Consider the following 15,082-nt stretch of genomic DNA (forward strand, 5'->3'; position numbering starts at 1 on the left):
TACAGGAGAGCAAACACCAGCATCTAGATAAGGTACTTGGGAGTTTCTTGAATGAAAGGAGAAGCCGGCGTGGAGTTGTTAAAAGCTCATCTTTTCAGACTGTACACAGGGAGCCGCGTGTAAGAGGAGGGCTCTGCCTGCAAACCTGTGGATTCTATTTTTTTTTTTTTTTAAAGACTTTATTTATTTATTTATTTGACAGATAGAAATCACAAGTAGGCAGAGAGAGAGGAGGAAGCAGGCTCCCTGCTGAGCAGAGAGCCCGATATGGGGCTCGATCCCAGGACCCTGAGATCATGACCCGAGCCGAAGGCAGAGGCTTTAACCCACTGAGCCACCCAGGCGCCCCAAACCTGTGGATTCTTGTCTCTGCTCCACAGCAGTATTGCCCGGAACCCATCCCTGTCCAATTATATAAAGAATTGGGCTGGGTGATGGACATTGGGGAGGGTATGTGTTATAATGAGCACTGGACATTATATAAGACTGATGAGGGGTGCCTGGGTGGCTCAGTGGGTTAAAGCCTCTGCCTTGGGCTCCCGTCATGATCCCAGGGTCCTGGGATTGAGCCCCGAATTGGGCTCTCTGCTCTGCAGGGAGCCTGCTTCCTCCTCTCTCTCTGCCTGCCTACTTGTGATCTCTGTCTGTCAAAGAAATAAATAAAATCTTTTAAAATAAAAAAATAAATAAATAAAGTCTTAAAAAAAAAAAAAAAGACTGACAAATCACAGACCTCTACCCCTGAAACAAATCATATATTACATGTTAATTAATTGAGTTTAAGTTTTTTTTTTTTTTTTTAAAGAATTAAAATTTTTTTGTTGTTGTTAGTAGGGCCTGGGTATGGTATTTTTTTAAGTTCCAACTGTCCTGGAGCTGGGGTCTGTAAACCTTTTCTGGAAAGGGCCAGATAGTAAATATGTAGACTCTTGGGACCACAAAGTCTCTATCAGGCCTGCTCGGCTGAAGGTCTTAGATAATATGTAAATGAGCGAGTGAGGCTGTGCTCCGGCAAGACTGGCTTCACAAAAACAGGTGGCAGGCTTGATTTGGCCGCAGCTTACATACACCGCCAATCCCTGTTCTGGGAGAATAACCTAATATTATTTCATATGGCGTGTGTCTGGTGGAACTTGTGATGTCCGGCCTGGCCTTTATCACAGTCCCTGTGAATGGCAGAGAATCTGAGAAGGAGGCCCCTAGTGCTCTTTTCTGTTTGCCTCAAGGCTGCAGTAGAGACAGCCAGAAGTCAATGTGAAGCAGTGACTCTGTCCAGCCTGGGTCCTCCCTGTCCTCGGGATTGACCCATCACCCATCCCCCTCCTTTTCTTCAGGGCATGACTCTGCCTCATGGGCCCTACCTCATGCACTGCCGATGGGGCCAGGCTCAGCCTTCCTGCCATCCTCCAGGCCCCCAGACCAAATCGGGACACCTCAGCAGACACTCAAACGCAGAATGGGGCAGCTGTATACGCTGTAGTCTCAAAACAGAAATGCAGGTCCCCTGTCCCAGAGGGGAGATGACAAAAACACGCCCTGTGGCAGGAGCTATGAGGCCCAGCTTAACACAGAGCCTATGTTTCTCGTTAGCTCTGTGGTCAGCTCTCATCATCTGAACATGGCAGCTTTTTCTCTTCTCTTTCTTTCTTTTTCCTTTAGCTGGACATTGCTTTGTCTTCAACAGTTACAAACTTGAGCGTAAAGTGAGCTTGGGGTCGATCTGCAGAAGGAAACTCCCGTGATTCCAAATATAAATGATCTCAGTGGTACTTTTTACTATACTAGCCCTTAGCAGCAATACGTAATACGGGTTTTCTTGCTCTCTGCCTATTCAGTACCCAAGTTAGAATCAGGACACATCCTGATATTTCTTTATTTTTTGCTTTCGCAAATACCCCACCTTATTTTCTCTTTATTTTGTATCTTTTCCTTATTTTGTTTCTCTGCCAGTAAGGCTTCACCCATGTAAGTACATTCCAAGTCATCAGAATTTGGACATTTAAGAGTCACATTTTCCTTTTTACATTTTGAGTTAGAATGCTTTATACTTTAGAAATTTTGAGGAATTCTTCTGAAACCTACACTAGGATTTTTTTTTTTTTTTTTTTTTTTTTTTTTACCATGCAGCTGTTGACTCCTTTCTAAACCAATAGGGTATGAAGAATTCACAAATTGATTGTCCTTAAAAATTGTATTTGCCTCATATCTTTTTTAAAATATATATATATATATTTTATTTATTTGAGAGAGAGTGAGTGAGAGACGAAACACAGGCATGGGGAGTGGCAGGGGCAGAGGGAGAAGCAGGCTCCCTGGTGAGCAGGGCTGGATTCCAGGACCCTTGAGCCAAAGGCAGACGCTTGACTGACTGAGCCATCCGGCACCCCTGCCTCGTATCCTCTTACTTTTCCTCTTCTCCTGCCCCATTTAAGGAATAAAATAGAAACAAACAAACAAAAAATCACACCAGAACCCTGGGAGAACACATTTCTAATCTGAACTCCCTTATTTCCAATCTGGGGACCAAAGTCTGTGGATACTTTATAGAATGAAGTCAGGTACCAATTAGAATATTTATGCACATTAAACCCATTTTTTGTTTTTCATTCTTTTTTTCTTTTTTTAGATAATGGCCCTTGTTTAGGCTCTCGGAAGCCAGACCAGCCCTACGAATGGCTTTCATACAAACAGGTGAGTTTTCTGGCTCTGTGGGTCCTCACGTACACTGTGGGGCTGAAATCTGTCCGTTCTTGGAGTTACTGACTGGGAGGACGGAAAGCTTACTCCAGGATCTGTGCGCTGGGCTAGCCCAGAGCTCTGGGGTTAATGTGCAGCCTCTGAAGGGAGAAATTTTACACAAAGATTTGGGAAAAAATGGTTAAGTCACTTCATTGGTGGTTCAAAAGCACTTTCTTGTAGAACTTAAGTGGGCACACCGTAGAGCAGAATATAATTCCGAGATAATATTCTAGAAATGTGCTTGAAGCAGGTGACTCTCTCCCAAAGCCCGTGAGGGGATAGAAGCTCTCCTCTGCCTTACGGGGTGCTAGAGACTTTTAGAAGCCCCAATATAGAGCAACTCTCTCATTTTAAAGATGAGAAAACAGCCCCTAGGAAAGGATGGGACTCGCCCAAGGTCACAGTTGGTCAGCGGCAAAAATGGGACCGGAAGTGAGATCCACATCTTCTGGTCTAGGTAACCTGACCCACTGGGGACTGGTGTGACGGGGCAGCTGTAGTGAGTGGTACAGATGTTCAGAGGCGACACCTGCATTACTGTATCAGCACAAAGGAAGCTGGGATCGGGGTGGATTTATTCTTGTCCCTCTGCAGGCCCCGCTGATTCACAGCTGCTGCTGTTTAAATAGTTGCTGACGGCAGAAAGCAGAGCAGGAAGACTTTGCTTTATATTTTTATCATGATAACAGGACATCTCGAAGCACCTGTTTCTCTCCCCCATGGCAGTAGGACCCCAAGAGTGTACAGGAGCCCCTGGGAATTGTCCAGTCTGCTGCCTCGTGTTTCCAGCACGGCTGTCCAGGAAATGTCTCCCTGCTGTAGGGACAGGTCATCCTGTGGCATTCAGGACTACAAATGAGCTTCCTCCTTCCACGTTCTGTGGGAAGGGCGCCCTGACAGCTGACACATGCTGGAGTGTATGTGATCGGGGATGGTCACGAAGCACCCCAAAGCCGGCCTGGGACTTGTGCTCACCAGCCCTCCCCACACGGAGACACACACCGTGTTTTCTTCCCCTTCCCTCTTCTGAGGATGAATGAAATGCAAAAGGCTTTGCTTGCAAAGCTCTTGACGAAGAGCAGAGCAGCAGAACAGCGTGGCGTACCTTCCTTGTGGAAGGAGCAATGTGCTGTGTGGCCCTGGGGGCCAGAGAGAGTTTGCCTCTTTCCTTTTGCTTTACCAGAGCCCAGATAAGGCAGTTGCCGAGCCTCCTCATTTTCACACGTGGTGTGTAAACAGTTGATTGCTTTGGACACACAGTGTTGCATGGTGGGCTTCAGGCCTCACAGATCCCCCCCAGTGCTGTCTGATTCCTTCTATTGTATGCCAGCCAGAAGGCAGAGAAGGCAAGTCCTTGGCCGATTGGATTTTCTCGAGGCAGATTAAAAATCGCTGCAGTTTCTGAAGACATTCATCTATGTTTGGTACATTTCAGCCAGAGGCTGGTGAAGACCTAAAACTAGACCCAGAGAAGCCAACTCTGGACTTGTACCTTCAAGCCTTTTCATTAGCCTAGTGACTCTGACCTTTGTGGGGCTAGGAGTCCCTTTGAGGTTTCCCGAACAAATGTACGGAGCCTCTATCTAGAGCTAGAAATGCCTGCGGTTTATCCTGATACTCTCTGCCAGCCACGGCAGCGTTTCACGGGCTCCCGTCCCTGACATGCGAGCAGAGGTTGTGAAACAGGCCGTGGGACGAAAACAATAAGCATATTCATATCATTCTTGCTGTCACCTCACCTGTGTCAGCTCTCGTCCCCATAGGCAGAGTGCGGTGGTGCCATGTGCCAGGACAAACAGTTCTGGGCCAGAATAGGTGTGGCTTTATCCCACGGGCGTGGGTGTGATTCCCAAGTGCTCTTGAGAAGCCACCACCTGAGAATCAGGAAAATAATCCAAATTTGAAGATTAAAACAAATTTTTTTTAGTTACTTTGGAACAGGAATAGGGAGAGGATGGGGGCAAGTTTATAGTCCTACCTAATTTTTATGAATCTACCTATTTTTACTTGCAATAAGAGTATTTATTTTCTTATCTCTTTATTTTATGTAAACTTTTTACAAGTTTTTTGAAGGAGGGTGTCCCCCAACCTTGTTATTTCTGTTTTTATAGCAAGTGACAAGTTTGGGCTGCTTTGCTGCTCTTTATAACTTCAGATGGTCACAACAATAATAATAATAATAATAATAATAATAGTTCTGTGTCCTTGTATTATTTATAATTTTATGAAATTATAGTTTTATAATTTTATGAAAGTAAAGTGTGAAATAGAAATGTCTCAGAAGGCCTAACATCCAGCGATCTGTGGCCTGTAGCTGTTGGGATCCGATTCGTCTGCTTTCCAGGAGGAGGCCGTCTGATCATTTCCCTTAAGAGTGAGATCTGGCGAATCATGCCTTGCGTTTTATAAACGTAGCGCTAAGGGTCTCCTCATCGTGTGCTCCTGCTCGCTGGCCGGTGTCGGGCGCGGCCATCACCCGGTGAGCTCTGTTCCTTGCGCTGGGCCTGACCCGTCCTGATGTCTGTCCTTCCCATTCTAGGTTGCCGAGATAGCCGAGTGTGTGGGCTCAGCGCTCCTCCAGAAGGGCTTCAAGCCTTCCTCGGATCAATTCATTGGCATCTTCGCTCAGAACAGACCCGAGGTATTGACCATGAGACAATTCTGAGTGGTGTTGAGAGTTTTGGAATGGAAGAGCCATTGGGAATTCATACCTGCTTTTGCTCAGGACCTGATTTTGTGTTCTGATCTCTACCGAGAATATGTCTCTGTGTTATTACTTAGAAAGTGACATAGTTATCTTGTGATTACACTCATATGTGGAATTCAAGAAACAAGACAGAGGATCATAGGGGATGAAATCAGAGAGGGAGACAAACTATAAGAGACTCTGAACCATAGGAAACACACTGAGGGTTGCTGGAGGGGAGAATAGTGAGGGCATGAAGTAACGGATACAATATCCACTGCTCTGAGCAGTGGATGTTGTAGAAGACTGATGCATCACTGACCTCTACCTCTGAAACATTAACATTATTAGCAATTATTATATGTTATATTAACAAACATTTTATGTTAATTGAATTTAAATAAATAAAATTTTTTTTTTAAGTGCCTCATACAAAAACCCGAGCCAGAGTGTCCTTGACCTTAAGTGCAGAGGAAAAGAAAATCACTTTTTGGATTATTGGTTTTTGTTTTTTTAAAACCAGGTTCCAAACAAAAACTTAACAGAGAAGTTGCTAGAACAAGTAGCTCACAAAGAATCTTCTTACCTTAAGGCTTATGTCTGTGATTAGAAGAATAGCATGACACATCTTTGTCAGTTGCAGACTCTCCTCTTTGCTCTCTGAAAGGTAGGAGCTTGCCCTCTGATCAGATTACAAAGTTGAAAATACCATGAGCAGCGGGGGGAAAAACATCATGGGCATGCCTTGACCATGAGTCAGCCTTTGTGTGTGGGTGTGTGGTCTGTCTGTCTGACTGGCTGTCAAGGGCACTGTCAGGTGCTTCTTCAGACCCTTGCATTAAAGATCATTTTACATGAGAAGCCCTTTTGGAGCTGTTGCTTATGGCCTTTGTGAACAGATTAATGGCATAACTTGGCTGGGAAAAATTCAGGTACTAAGCTTGAAGAAGTTGGATTGGTTCCTGTGTCCAAAAGACTTGTGGACTCCATCCCTGTGCTACCGACTGTTGTATAAATGAGGATGGTTTCCTACAGTTTTATGTATTGGTAAGGGAAAACAGCGTTTTCCACAGCTGGATGGTGACCAGGCTCATGAAATTTAGTTTCTTTCATTTCAAGTAAAACTCATTCAAGGGAACACAACCCAGATTTTTGCATGAGTGGAATTTTATAATGAGTCGATCACGAGGACAGGTATTCCTTACTTCACAGAGTAAGCCCCTTCCTGTATGTATCAGCTAGTTTAATAAATGTTTACTGAGCACCTACTATATGCCAGGCACTGCGAGGCACCAAAGCACAACAGTGACTTGGAAGACCGGCCCATAAGCTCCTGCTTTCTCTGAAGTGTGGTAAGGGTGGACACAGAGAAAAAGGATTATGGGAGCTCAGTCAAGGAGGACTTCCTGGAGGTGGCCTCCCAGTGGAGTGTTGAAGTATCTGAGGGTGGGGGAGCCAAGGAAATGTCAGGAACAACCACATGTTTGCATCAAGCAGCATGTCTGTGTTGGGGAAGGAGACATTTTCTTATGGTAGAGCTTGGAGGGGCAGGAAAGACTCCTGTACCACGTACCACACGACCCTGCTGAGAAGCTCGGACCTGACCTCCACATCTGTCGCTTGGAACTGGTGCTGGGAAAGAAAAGGGGGAAAAGTAGTTCGGGGCCAAGTAAACGTAAGTGCACCGTGCTCCTTAAGCACAGCAGCTCTGTCTGTATCGGTGCCATGTGTCGGCGGGCTGCCGGGGATGCGAGGATTTCGGCGGGCTGCCGGGGATGCGAGGATCCAGCTGGAGGTGATGCGGCGGCCAAGGATTTTAAGTGAAAGGCTGACCTCACTGTGTTAGCCCGGAAGGCAGAGTAGTTGCCACATGACTGATGAGTTTAGAGGCAAGGTGACCAGTTACCTTATCATGTCTTTCCTGTATCACTTCTCCGGGGAGATGTTGCCAGAACATTTCTCCTGTTACACAAGCATGTGTCCCTCCTTCCTCAGTTCCCAGATCCTACTGCATACAGCTGCCTGGCTTATCTGCAGCCCCCAGGGCCTCTGCTGTGCTGAGAAGCCTCCGTGGCTGTGTTCCCTGGGGAATGGAACTGGGCCCCTCCCTAGTCGCACCGCAGCCTTGCCTGCTGGGCCACCCATGCCAGCCAGGGTGCTTGCCTACCTCCCTGCTCTCGGTCATGCGGTCCCCACTACTGGAGTCTCCTGGCTTTTCTCTCCATCCAAACTGTGCTGCCCTGGCAAAGGGTTGAGCTCAGTTATCGTCCCCACGAAGGTGGCCCACCATGGGCTCCCTCGTGTCCGAGTCGGTCACTCTCTTGTATTGTTAATTATCTTTTCGTGTATGTGCATCAGTTCTCCCAGCAAATTGCTCTTTCCTTCTTAGAAGGGAGCAGGTGTTTTGTTCGCACGATGAGTCCCTCCGGGTGCCTGGCACATAGTAGCAGACACACAAATGTGAATTTTGCCACGTTTAGTGTTTCCACTTTGAATCTCTCTAGAGTGGTGTTCTTGAATTAGTTCCATGGTGACATCTCGTTTTTCTCTCCCTAACCTTTACTGGTCCTCTAGTGGGTGATGATTGAACAAGGATGCTTTGCTTACTCTATGGTGGTCGTTCCCCTCTATGATACCCTTGGAACGGAAGCAATCACCTACATAGTCAACAAAGGTAGGTCTGTGGTTTTTGGGTGGACATTGGCCTGGTTATCAGCTCGCTTTGGTGGATTTATGTTGGGTTATATTTGATTTGATAGGGACTTTATGTTTGTTTGTTTTTTTAAAGATTTTGTTTATTCATTTGAGAGAAAGAGGGGAAGAGAGAGAGAGAAAACACAAGAACGGGGGGAGGGCCAGAGGGAGAGGGAGAAGCCGACTCCTCTCTGAGCGGGGAGCCACCATCGGGCTTGATCCCAGGACCCCTGGGTCATGACCTGAGCCGAAGGTAGATGCTTCACCGACTGAGCCACCCAGGCATCCCCAGGATTTTGTTTAAATGCACACAATTCTTTCTCTTCAAAGACTGTAGTCCTTAAAATAACCTGGTGTCAGATATGATACAGTCAGGTTTTTAATACCTCAGAGCTCATTCTTCACATATCTCTTCCTTCCTAGCTGAACTCTCTCTGGTTTTTGTTGACAAGCCAGAGAAGGCCAACCTCTTATTAGACGGTGTAGAAAATAAGTTAACACCAGGCATTAAAACCATCGTCCTCATGGACTCCTATGGCATCGATCTGTTGGAACGAGGCAAAAGATGTGGCGTGGAAATCATCAGTATGAAGGCGTTGGAGGTGAGTCATCCTGCCCATTCCTCTGACAGGTGTCCCTGGGGCCATTTTGGTTCAAATGTGAAAATCCTAGCTCTGCTTGGTCATCTCAACAACCTATAAAAGACCCAGAGTGGAAATTCCTGTCTCTTTAACTGGAAAGAAGAATTCTACGTGCGTGCCCCACTGTGAATCCATCACACAGAAGGTGCTCTTGTAAAACAAGTTGTAGTGCCCACACATTTATTCTAGACTACTGACCTCATTATTTTTTTCCCAAGTTGCTTTTGTAGCATCCTGGTGAATTCCCAGCATAGATGTCGGATTTGGTTTATTTTTATATTGAATTTCTTAAGATTCACGTTAATCAAAACTTTCAAGGTAACCATGCTAGGAAAATGAGCAGGGCCCATATTTAAATCAGTTGTTTGACATCACATTGTGTAAAAAGCTGATTCTCCAGTAGGATTTGAATTATAGTTTAATCCCAAGGAGCTGGTAAGAGGAGGATCTTGTCAGGGACATATCGCAGGAGGAGGCTACATGCAGTAGTAAGTTGTTCTCCTTCCGAAAATGTTATAAATATTTCCCTGGAATTGTTATCAGTAGGGTTTTATTTTACTTATGGTTCTCCTTGGAGGCTACAAACAAGGATCTGTGTCATACCTTTCTGGAGGAACTTAGTCTTCATAGGGAAACTGTACTTTGTTCGAACAGAGTCCTTATACGTGTACATATTTACACACAAACGTACACACACAGTAGCAGAGAAGCTGAGTCTATAAGAACGCATATGCCGTACTGTTCAATGGGGCAAGCTGGCTCTTTACCGAGCGTTCTCACGCGTTTGCTTCTGCCCTTGTGATTGCCGCTCACAATAATGCTATCGTTTCCAGCTTTCCTCTTTCTCCGTGACCCCACCACACAAACGTGCACACACAGGAATTTGGTGTGTTTTTCGATGCCTCTACGATTTAGTAATTTTAAGATGAAAAAATTTAGGTAAATGAAGATTGTAATATGAAGTTTATATCAAAGGCTTCATTTTATCAAAGGCGCTCTATACTTCCCTGTGTAATGTAATTCATACTCAGTCTTTAAAAATTTGGTAAGCCAAAGGTTAATTTCCAAGAAGTGGTTGTAAAACTGGCTTTATGGCTGATCCTGTGATCAAGTTTATATTAACAGATAGCTTTATAGGATCAAAAAGAGAAATATTGGTATTTGGAATTTTTGCTTGTTTTGATACTTTATTATGAAAATTTTCAAACATGGAAACAAGTTGGGAGAATTGGTCAGTAGACTACTGCGCAGCCCCCAAGCATCCCACAGCTAGTGTTTCAATATATTTGCTTCATCCCCTACACATCACTCCCTCCATTTATTCCTGCATCTATTTTTTAAAAAAAATTTTTTTAATAAACATGTATTTTTATCCCCAGGGGGTACAGGTCTGTGAATCACCAGGTTTACACACTTCACAGCACTCACCAAAGCACATACCCTCCCCAATGTCCATAATCCCACCCCCTTCTCCCAAACCCCCTCCCCCCAGCAACCCTCAGTTTGTTTTGTGAGATTAAGAGTCACTTATGGTTTGTCTCCCTCCCGATCCCATCTTGTTTCGTTTATTCTTCTCCTACCCACTTAAGCCCCCATATCTGCATCTATTTTTTTAATGCATTTTCTTTAAGTTACACTTGTTTCACCCCTAAATACTTTAGCATGCTAATCATTAACTGGAATTTGGATTTTCTTCTGGTTTAAGTTTTTTTGGTTTTTGTTTTTGGCATTTGGAACCTAAAGATGGCAACAACTCTTTCATTTTTATGGTTGCTGTACTCTCTTCTACATAATGTCTTTAGACAGGTTTGAGGCTCTGGGCTTTCTTGTCCCATAGGGCACTCATTTGGATAACGTTTATTCCTGATAAATTAAAAGTCAGATCGCATGTAACTGTTGAAGTTATGTAAGAATTTTGAACAGATGAATGGAGATTTGTGTCTGATGAAGATTCCTTTGGGGAAAAAAATGAAATTATCATTGCTTCAGCTCTTGGTTGACTTTACTGTTCCTGTTTTGAATTAGTGGTCTGTCTCTGATATAATTTAAAATGTAATTAAGATTAAAAACAGTTTAAAACCATACGCCGGGCAGAAACTCCCTGAACCCTAAGCGTACTCATCAGATTTCCACTTAATTCTAGGCATGCTCACTCCATATGTTCATTCAGGCCATTCAGTTTTAATAGGAAAAGAATATAAATGGTTCATTAGAGAAATTAATAACTAATTAAAGTGGCCACCGAGATACCTGTGTGCACTGAACTGAACAACATCCAAATGACCCCTGGCAGTGACGGGTGCTAGCTGCTGGGAAATGCACCCTTCGGAAACAAACCTGCCACTCTTTATGACCATTCGAGAGGACTGTTTTGTAATTGGAGGTTCCAAAATCTTTATTTTTTTTAATCCAGTCCATGTGGGGAGTACAGCTATTTGAGCCTCTAGCATTTCGTCTACGAGAGATGGATTATTCTCTCTAGACTGAAGAAGATGCCAGTTACCCAGAATTGGGTGACCGCGGAAGGGTACAGAACATCTTCAGTTCTTGGGTTAAGATTATGGTTTGACGTTGGTTAAGAGCCAGGCTTTGCTAAAGACCATAAAGGGGAGTGGGAGTGGGGGCAAGAAATCCACGGTCAAAGACTCTAATTCCTCTCTTTTGAGTAAATCCTATTTGAAAGACTAGTCCTCATACCATTTATACGGTTTTATTTATGAGCGAAGACAACTGGAAAATGGCGTCTGAAGACGATGCCTAAATATATCACTTTAGGTTGGTTAAAATTGCCCATTTCTTTCATTTGAAATGTCTACTGCCTTTGGGCCAGTGATAAGTGAATCCCACGGTGAGGTCGGCTTGGAGTGACTGGATGTCACCTTCTTTACTTTTAGAAAATGTTCCCATTTAGGACTTTTTTTTCTCTTCTCCTTTAGGACCTGGGAAGAGCCAACAGACAGAGGCCCAAGGTAAGTTCATCCAGTCAGCCCCTTGCTTCAGCTCTTCCAATATCTACTTGTCTCTGAGACTAGTACAGATCCTGGGGGTTAGCTTATGGCTTGTAGTTTTCTTTTCGGTTCTGACTTACACCACCTTGGTTGTGTGTGGTTTCTTTTTGGTTTTTGTTTTTGTTTTTAAATGTCCTGTAGCCTCCGGCACCTGAAGACCTTGCAGTCATTTGTTTCACCAGCGGGACGACAGGTAAGTTTTGAAATGCAGTCGCTTCTGAGCAGTGTCTGGAGGTGTGTCCCCCCCACACCCCCTTTCTTGGATGGCAGGTGATGTGGGACTTAGTTGAGCTACAGATGGACCAAAAGCAGAGGACATAGGGGTTCGAGCACTCTTCCCCGTCACTGTGTCTGACCTCGGAATCTGAGTGTGCTGTGCACTTCCTCAGATGTTTATGGGAGCGGACGGTAGATTCCCCTTTCCTGGGACAAACTAACATTTGATTTCCAGAAATAAAATTCCTACATTTTCTTACATGCCCTCTAAAAGTCACCCGTGTTAGTAAAGGTTGTTCATGATAAGAAGTTTCACGTAAAGGATGGCAGATTTTTCCAGAATGTAAGGTCATTTTGTATTTGGCTCTCCCGGGTGCACCTAATGCTAGAGGCACATAACCCAATTACATAGGGTTCTGGGCGTCCTTAATTTCGTGCCCTTTTGGGTGGACTTTCTTTAACTTTGTTTTGCTCCTGTGTGTTCTGCAGGCAACCCCAAAGGAGCACTGATCACTCATGGAAATATAGTGAGCGATTGTTCAGCTTTTGTGAAAGTCACAGAGGTAAACTTCGGGGGTATCATCATCTTCCTTCATGTTCCTTGGTTGGCATGAGGCCTCAAGAATGAGAGCGGGAAAGGCAGCCCCACTGTGTCAGGCCCCTGCTGTATTGGAGGCAGAGTTCAGAGCTGAGCTTTAATATAGTCTAAGGTCACCGCCCTCAAATCATTTTCATTGTGGACCTCATCCCCCAAGTCCCGTGTGTGACCGTAAAGCTAAGTTGACAGACAGAAGTTATTACAACTTGTTGAGGGTACAAATTTATTTGGATACTGTCCTATAACTGTCTCCGGGACAGAACCAAGAAGAACTGACTCTCTTGTGCCCTTATCCACCTACTATTCCAGTGCGGGGGAAATAATTCAAGTGGAGAAATGAAATCTTAATGGGACGCAGAAGGTTTTTGAATTATGGGTCCTTATTGCAGTTGACTTCACTTCCATTTTATGAGAAAGATTAAAGCCTTGACCTTTAGCGTTTCCTGTCATCTTAAAGTTTGCTCTGCTCCCCCCCCCGCCCCAGTGTGTCCTGGTCCTCTGGGTGGCCATAACCAAGTCCCGCAGGCTGAGGGCCTTGAACGACAGATATTTATTTTCTCACAGTGCGGGAGGCTGGAAGTCCATGATCAAAGTATCAGCAAATTCGGTTGCTGGTGAGGGCTCTCTTCCTGGCCTGTAGGTAGCCACCTCCAGAATTGTGTCCTCGCCTGCTCTTTCCTCTGTGTGCACATGGAGAATGAGGGAGAGGTTTCTGCGGTTTCTTCCTCTGCTTGCAAGGACACATGCCTGTTGGATCAGGTCCCCCACCCCATGATCTCATTTTACCTGAACTACCTCCCCAAGGGCTCCATCCCCAAATCCAATCACATGGGGGATTAGGACTTAAACATGAATTTGGGCAGAGGGGTGATACGATTTGGTCCAAGCACCAAGGATATATTTCAAACTTGAGTTTTAAAAGTCCTTCTCAAACAATATGCCTTTCCCTCGTAACAGTGTCTGAGAGGGTTCTTCTGTGAGCCCTAATTTTCATGACCGGAGCCCCCATGCTTAATGGTTTTGGGGAGTACATGTCTTTGGTGGCTACGGAAGGCCTAGCTCCCTCCTGCCTACACCCACATTTTCTTAGTCCCAAATACCTATTTTGGGGGCATATATTTCATAAACAATTCAACATTTAGCACCTCACCCAAGTAGAATTTTTATTTCCTAACTAGCCTTTGAAGAAAACTTAAAATACACTCCTGGCTCACTGAGGCAAATGATTACAAACTTGGTTTAAAATTAATGATACGATCAAGGGCATTCTCAACTTTGTAAAACTTCTAATCTTGCTAATGCACATTTTCTTTTGAGTGCCAGATCAAAAATTGAAAAGTATAAAAATTATAGAATCTGATTTCTCATTATATAAACAGTTACCTCCTGAGATGAACTAGTTGGGATGCAGATCACACTGGAATAAAATTAATCTAAGATTGTGGCAGGATCAGCCAATGGATTTGCTCCGCACTGGTAGGGGTTGGGCATGGCCTGGGGGCAGTTGCATAGGCACCTGACTGGCATGGTGGCAGCTGCTGGAGGTCATCTCTTACTTTGGCCAGAATTCCTTACACATGAATAACATGAATATTCCCCGTAAAACCCTCACTATGCCTGGTCCTAAGTAAAGACCATTCTTAGCCTTAGCCTTGCAATGGAAACCAGATGTCCAGCTTAGCCTCGATGCAGAACTCTATCACAAATCAGCATTTTATTATTTATTTATTTTTTTTAAAAAAAGATTTTATTTATTTATTTGACAGAGAGAGATCACAAGTAGGTAGAGAGGCAGGCAGAGAGAGAGAGGGGAGGAAACAGGCTCCCTGCTGAGCAGAGAGCCTGATGCGGGACTCGATCCCAGGACCCTGAGATCATGACCTGAGCCGAAGGCAGCGGCTTAACCCACTGAGCCACCCAGGCGCCCACAAATCAGCATTTTAGAGGAGTTGGAGCCAGAGGAGAGCTCTTGCACTAAACAAATCGATGTAGTTTTCATGGGGTATAAAGCAGGCCACTCAGGTAAAGATCTTGATCAAACTAAAATACTCAAAATGCATTTATACTATAAAAGAGCTTGGGAATCAGTTTCTCTTATCATCCCTCCTCCTATCCCTTTATAACATAAAATGCTATTTTATGTTGGAATAGATCATCTATTCCCACAACATAATATGCTATGTTATGTTGGAATGGACCTTTTATTTCTTACTTATGGTGGAATTGAGTTTGCTGGGCAGTGGGGTACAGTAACTTTGGAATACTAAATGATTAAAGCACATGATCCCTTAATATGCCAATTTGGGCAAAATTTTCCCTGTTTGGGCTAAAATCCCGAGTGGGTTTCCTTTGTCATGAGGAATGACCTCCACTCATAAAAAGCCTTGCCTTTTCATTTCCATCCGCTTTCTCCTTAGCGTTAAGGTATCATGTGCTCTGAAATAAAAATGGGATATTACTGGGAATCTTAATGCTTCTCTGCTTGCCGGTGTCTTTGCTT

At 44.4% G+C, this 15,082-nt stretch overlaps 1 protein-coding gene across 6 annotated transcripts in view; it reads left to right on the plus strand.

Moving 5' to 3' along the window:
* ACSL1 (acyl-CoA synthetase long chain family member 1) overlaps window positions 1–15,082 on the plus strand; it is a 69,601-nt gene that overhangs the window by 41,678 nt on the left and 12,841 nt on the right. For all 6 annotated transcript variants that reach the window (XM_059156408.1, XM_059156407.1, XM_059156410.1 and 3 more), the window contains 7 exons: window positions 2,627–2,691; window positions 5,279–5,380; window positions 8,000–8,099; window positions 8,543–8,721; window positions 11,697–11,729; window positions 11,910–11,961; window positions 12,474–12,547. In XM_059156408.1, the coding sequence (XP_059012391.1) occupies window positions 2,627–2,691; window positions 5,279–5,380; window positions 8,000–8,099; window positions 8,543–8,721; window positions 11,697–11,729; window positions 11,910–11,961; window positions 12,474–12,547 (605 nt within the window). The remainder of the gene's footprint in view (window positions 1–2,626; window positions 2,692–5,278; window positions 5,381–7,999; window positions 8,100–8,542; window positions 8,722–11,696; window positions 11,730–11,909; window positions 11,962–12,473; window positions 12,548–15,082) is intronic.

This window comes from Mustela lutreola, chromosome 18 (genome assembly GCF_030435805.1).
Source record: "Mustela lutreola isolate mMusLut2 chromosome 18, mMusLut2.pri, whole genome shotgun sequence".
NCBI lineage: Eukaryota > Metazoa > Chordata > Mammalia > Carnivora > Mustelidae > Mustela > Mustela lutreola.